This window comes from Anoplopoma fimbria, chromosome 12 (assembly GCF_027596085.1).
Source record: "Anoplopoma fimbria isolate UVic2021 breed Golden Eagle Sablefish chromosome 12, Afim_UVic_2022, whole genome shotgun sequence".
Classification (NCBI taxonomy): domain Eukaryota; kingdom Metazoa; phylum Chordata; class Actinopteri; order Perciformes; family Anoplopomatidae; genus Anoplopoma; species Anoplopoma fimbria.
The window spans coordinates 20,638,531-20,645,001 of record NC_072460.1 but is presented as its reverse complement, the minus strand read 5'-3'; the positions used below and the strand labels follow the sequence as shown (position 1 = coordinate 20,645,001).

At 37.1% G+C, this 6,471-nt stretch overlaps 1 protein-coding gene across 1 annotated transcript; it reads left to right on the top strand.

Annotated features, from left to right (window-relative positions):
* Positions 1–1,013: 1,013 nt before the first annotated feature.
* LOC129099619 (acidic mammalian chitinase-like) lies at positions 1,014–5,984 on the top strand. Its single transcript, XM_054608927.1, has 11 exons — positions 1,014–1,087; positions 1,167–1,193; positions 1,310–1,514; positions 1,600–1,656; positions 1,748–1,913; positions 1,996–2,120; positions 2,208–2,331; positions 3,212–3,394; positions 4,421–4,537; positions 4,650–4,782; positions 4,899–5,984. The coding sequence occupies exons 1-11, from the start codon at positions 1,063–1,065 to the stop codon at positions 5,171–5,173; spliced, it is 1,437 nt and encodes a 478-aa protein (XP_054464902.1). The 5' UTR covers positions 1,014–1,062; the 3' UTR covers positions 5,174–5,984.
* Positions 5,985–6,471: the final 487 nt, after the last annotated feature.

Below are 6,471 nucleotides of genomic sequence, written 5' to 3'. Positions count from 1 at the left end.
CTGTAGTAGTGTGAGAACCACTGATAGTTCACACAACATAGGGGTGGAACAAACATATAAAAGTTTGCACAGCAGCCTTCTAAACCATTTCTCTTGGTGCTCTGTGTGCTCTCTCTTTCAGTGTCAGCAAGCCTTTTGGCTGCTGACAGTGGAAGGGCAATATTTCCAGCCACCATGTCTCTAAACACATTCCATGTTTTCTCCCGTGTCATACGCTTTGATGACAGAGAAACAAGGCCGGGCCGACGAGAGCGGGACAAACTCGCAGCAATACGGGATGTATGGGACAAGTGGGTTCAGCGATTACTCTTTCTTTACAATCCAGGCCCCCACGTGACTGTGGATGAATGTCTGGTTGCATTTCGTGGGCGCTGTCTCTTCAGACAATACATGCCGAGCTAACCGGCCAAATACGGTATCAAAATATGGGCAGCATGTGATGCACAGTCCAGCTATGCCTGGAATATGCAGGTGTACACTGGTAAATCCCCTGGGGAAGCACCTGACAAAAAGCAGGGCATGAGGGTGGTACTTGACATGGCTGAAGGACTGAATGGTCATAACGTTACATGTGATCTTTTTTTTACATCGTATGCCCGTACTCGTACTAATGAAAAGGAAGGTTTTTCCTGGGGGCAAATTGAACATAATACGTTACTATTCTTGATAACAGAAATTGTTTTGGGTTGTTTTATTTAAAGGGCTATTTAGGTAGTCAACAAACAAACATAAAGTACCTGACACATAAACTTGGGTAACAATTTTAATTATAATCATTTTCTGGAGGTTTAAATTGCAGGGGTCAAATTGACCCCAAGGATAAAAGATGTTAGTAAATTTGAAGGTAACAAATGTATTATTTGTCAACTGACTATGACCAATTTATGTTATTTGAATTTTCCTGGATGATGCAACAGCTTAAAGTCCAAAACTTTGGGACGATTGGTTTGTCAATTTGTTTCTGGTTAATTATTATCATGGCTTGTGTTTATCTTCATCACCAGAAAAAATATTCAGTCCTCTTTTCTTGACAAGACAAGAGCACATCCAACCGGAACCACCATGAGCAAATTAATTCTAATTGCAGGTAAGGCACAATGGAAAGTCAATTGTTTCACAAAATCTGTTTTACCTTATATTTACTAACTAAATCTGTAACTTTGAAGGTCTTTGTCTGTCCTTTGCCAGTTTGGGTGAGTTTATGAGTTAAAACAATAATTAATATTGAACAACCTTAGTAGCAACTTAACAAAGTTATTGATTTATCCTCAAAGCTCATTGAAAACAATTTCTGCCATTCCATGAATAGTGTCGTCCTCCAGATTGGTGTGTTATTTCACCAACTGGTCCCAATACCGACCTGGTAATGGGAAGTTTATGCCTCAAAACATTGATCCAAACCTGTGTACCCACCTGATCTATGCCTTTTCTGGTATTAACGAGGCAAATGAGTTGGTCACCATAGAATGGAATGATGATGAACTGTATAAATCTTTTAATGGACTCAAACAGAGGTCAGTCCAAATGTTTTAAGCACCATCTTCTAAAATTGTTGTGCAAAATAGTGATTGGTGCTACTAAATGTATATATTCCCATAGGAATCCAAATCTTAAAACACTGTTGGCAGTCGGAGGCTGGAACTTTGGAACACAGAAGTGAGATATTAACCAGAAAACAATCAATAAAGATCAATGTATTGTAATTATGCGTTTTTGAAAGCAATTTTTTCCCCAAAATCCTACACAGATTCACAACAATGGTGTCAACACAAGCCAACCGAAATACATTTATCCAGTCTTCTGTCAAACTACTGAGAAAATATGGTTTTGATGGACTTGATTTGGACTGGGAATACCCTGCGTCTAGAGGAAGCCCTCTGGAGGACAAACAGAGATTCACACTGTTATGCAAGGTTATATCCAAAATGTTCTGGTGTCCAAATTATGTTAAACATGAATTACAAATTGGCTTTAACATGTTTCTATGGTGTACAGGATCTACTAGAGGCCTATCAGGCTGAGGGAAATGCAACTGGTCGGCCCAGATTACTGGTCTCTGCTGCTGTGTCGGCTGGGAAAGGAACTATTGATGCTGCTTATGAAATCGCAGAGATGGCAAAGTATACCAAAATGTTACTCGCCACAGTATGCCCATGATTAGATGTCATCATGTTTTGGTAAACTTGATCTCACGTGCAATTCATCAGGTATCTGGACTTTATTAATGTGATGACGTATGACTTTCATGGCACCTGGGAGAGTGTGACAGGACATAACAGTCCTTTGTACAAGGGATCCCAAGACACCGGGGATCATGTTTACTTAAATACTGTGAGTACAGAATTTTTTTTTTTTGCATCATTATGAATGTAAAGGCATACTTTTCTCTCCTCTAATATTAACAGCCATCAGAAAGTTGAAATATTACATAAAGCTTTTTAAATTTGTCTGAGTTCGATAAATGCAAAACACACAAATTGTAATAGAAATGGACCTAGCAAATTAATCATGATTTACATGAAGCATGTGACTGAAAGTTACTGTGAGGAACTTTTAACAAAATATATGAAAACTAAATGTAATACTAATGCTATATGAACTACATAAGGAAACCAGACCATCAGGTAGAAGATTCGCTATTTCTATAAAGTTATTCTGAATGCTTGTCATCAATGCCACTGTGTCCGATTCTGCTGCCCCTGCTGCTGGAGGACCAGGCCGTATTTTTGACTATCAGACTATCAGAACCTGCTGCAGTACAATGAGAGGTTTTCTAAGGGGAATCTGGTGAACTGAAACACTACCACTTTTGTACACAGAACAACACAAAATGAAAGTTCCTTGTAGTAGCTTTAGATGTAGATGAAAACATCAGATATGTGTGATAAGGACTGAAACATGACTAAAATTAAATCATGACACAAAGGCACCACATTTCCCTCAGGTTTTCCTTGCTTTCAGGATTGCCTTGTTCTCCTATAATTATTTAATCTCATTGTGCCATATTCATTTGCAGTGGTTCAGTGGCAACTAGAGGATAAGCGCCACAAACAGTTTAGTTCAATGAGCCAAACTCCCATAGTTTGCATAAAAGTAGAAGATAGAAACATGCATTCATTTGCATTTTCTCTAGCAGATTTCTGCAAAAAAAATAATTAATTTCAAAACATTTGATTGTAAACTTGGATTCTCTTTGTTGTTCATATTTCAGGACTTTGCCATGAGATATTGGCGGGACAAGGGAACACCTGTAGAAAAGCTAAATATGGGATTTGCGACATATGGGAGGACATTTCGACTGTCTACTCAATCCAGTCAGGTTGGAGCACCAACCAGTGGTCCTGCTGCTGCTGGTGTTTTTACAAGGGAAGCAGGTTTCTGGTCCTATTTTGAGGTGAAACTGGCAACAACTCACTGAATATAACTCTTATCTCTATTATTATATTTGTAACTCAATTTTACTATTAAACATGACATGTTATTTTGGTATAAAGTCATCACAAAGAACTTAAAAGGTGCTAAATGCAAAAGACAGAGCGTATCTATTGCCTCAACATGGCTCTCAACATCGCAATGGCAGGGGACAACTTATCTGCTGGCAAAACCAAGTCTGATTGTATAGAAGTCAACAAGATAATGACGTTACTTCTTACTTGATTTATCTCAGTAAAAATTGTAAACATGAGTTTATGGTCTTAATCGCAAGTTTCACATCATCACATACAGCATGATGTTCATTAAATAAATTATGGTCCCATTTAAAGTTAAAAGTTAATTTCGTAATTCAGCATTCCATTATACTTAACTCCACCCTCTCGTGTCACTTCTAGTTGCAAAAAACAAAAATGGGTATGACTTAATCCACTTCTCACGTACAGTCAGGTAGACATTACTCCACTATGTTTTACAATGTCTAGCTCCACAAAACCCCTCGAAAAAAAAATTGGAGATGCAGTTTTTTTTTACTTATGCTCCCAAACTGTGGAACAACCTACCCCAAAACATTAGAGAGGCAACCTCTGTTGACAGTTTCAAGCTTAATTTAAAAACATATCCATTTCCCCAAGCCTTTCTTTTTTAACTGCACTGAATGTGCGCTCCATAAAGTCCCAAATCTGTCTTTCAAACGATCTTATATGCATTCAAACAATTTTATAATTTAAACATTTTAACTAATTTATTTAATTAATTGTCATGTTAAATGTAATTTTTTTCTGTTGAATTTTTTTATTGTACTAAAAATGTGAATTTACTTTTTTTGAGCTACATAGACTGTATGAAATGTTCTGTATGAAAAATGATTATTATTATTGTTATGAACATAGCAAGTCTTTGTTCGCTGCTATATTAGCACTCTGAATATTGAATACAGACATTGTAACATATTACTTTAAAATTTGAAATTCAACCCTCTTTTCAGATTTGCACTTTTCTTCAAGGGGCCACTGTCCAGCTGATTGAGGATCAGAAAGTTCCGTATGCGTTCAAACAAAATGAGTGGGTTGGATATGACAACAAAGAAAGTTATAAGACTAAGGTAATCATGTGCTTCTACAAAACGTTGCTTATTACTTTTGTCATACCAGCAGTTAAATACAAAGACAAAGTGCCTACATTGTTGTTGAAGTGTTTCTGGTGTATTCATCCAGGTTCGTTACCTGAAGGACAACAGATTTGGAGGAGCTTTTGTCTGGGCTCTGGATCTGGATGACTTTAATGGACAGTTCTGTGGACAGGGAAACTACCCCCTCATCAGTTACCTCCGCTCTCTTGTAGCCCAGGGTGAGTAGAAATTATATATTGCTGTATTCTTTTTTCGTGATCCAGCCAGTAATTATATATTGTCATTTGTGATCTTTGACTGTACAAACTACAGAAAATGTACAATTTTTCTACAGATCTTCCTCCTCTTCCCACTGGAGCGATCACCCCAAATCAAGTGACGCCGTCTACAAACAAACGTCCACCTAACACAACACCTGCTCCAAGACCAACAATCCCTTCTTCATCCACATTCCAAGACAATTTCTGTGCTACAAAGATTGGTGGGCTTTATGCCAAACCTGATGCCCGAGGTTCCTATTATAGCTGTGCCAATGGCATCACCTGGATCCTAAACTGCCCAGCTAATTTGGTCTATGACGAAAGCTGCAAGTGCTGTAACTGGCCCTAACCATTCAACAAGTTATATATATATGTTCAAAAGTGAGCAAAAACATATTCTTCACAAGTATGAATAATTTGTTTAGATAATTTGACAATTAAATTAAATTAATTATTTTTTTTACAGAAGTATAACTTAGGCATAATAACCATCCTGTAACTGCATGCAACATTATTTTCACAACACAAATCATATTCCCAAAACTTATACTTGTGGTATGAGGAAGCATCACAACTTGTATGTTTATCTAGGTTAATACTGACGTATTTTACTGCCTACTGGCACTGATAGACACCAAAGAATATCAAATTGACCTACTTTCGGAAGACGTAAAAAGTGAGTGCTGAAACACGTGTCTAAATTGAAATGCATTTTTTGGTGTGCAACCTCATTCAGTGCTTACAATTGATCTGTGTTTTGAGTTCAAGATAATTATAAAACAAAATGATTGCATTTATAAAATTAACACGCAACGCTCTCCAGAAACACTGTCCCAATTATTTTAGATAATTCACACAACACACACTGTTGCTGTTGTATTTCTAAAATGTAAAACAAAATTCAATTCACCTCCAATGTATTGGGGAGCTGCAAATGCTGTAATGCTAGGGACCAGCAGACATAGGTGAAAAAACATTGGGATTTTCTTATTTTACTTTTTACTTTATTTGGGTGAATTGACCTGTTTGTCTTTGTTTTTAACGTTATACTAAATAATCTGCCACTTTGAAGGTGACTGTTTGATCATTGCCAGCTTTGGTAAGTTTATAACATGTATGAATGATAATAAATTAAAGAATATTTTTGGGACAGAACAAAACCGATTTGAATTCAGTGTCATGCATGTCCGATATGTGTTATTTCCAATTGACCACTGGAGGGCAATATGGTCACATGATGAGTCTGATCTGAAATATATGAAAATGAATTTAACTCTGTTTTCCACTCCACAACTATGCCAGAAAGCCGCATGATCCTGAAATCAAATGGGAAATTCTTTGGTTGGGGTTATTGAATGTTTCACAGACTTTGTGTTATACAGGGATACAAGGAATAATTGCAGAGATAGGTAGTGTGGTTCCTGTTCTCTTGAGCCAAGGAATTTATTGCTTTGACCTCAGTTAGCTTTTTTGGTTTAGTTCCTGGCTGTTGTTTACACATACAAACGAAAGGCATGCTTGAGTTCATCCCTTCATGTTTGCTTTTCCAGATAATAATAATAATAATAATAATCAATCCTTTATTAGTCCCACAATGGGGAAATTATTTTCTCTGCATTTAACCCATCCCGGAGGAGCAGTGGGCTG

Excerpts from the sequence above, each read along its gene's own strand:
- LOC129099619 (XM_054608927.1), top strand. The coding sequence starts at position 1,063 with ATGAGCAAATTAATTCTAATTGCAG. Across the intron at positions 2,332-3,211 it reads ATCATGTTTACTTAAATACT|GACTTTGCCATGAGATATTG; the intron begins GTGAGTACAGAA and ends TTCATATTTCAG. Across the intron at positions 3,395-4,420 it reads GTTTCTGGTCCTATTTTGAG|ATTTGCACTTTTCTTCAAGG; the intron begins GTGAAACTGGCA and ends CCCTCTTTTCAG.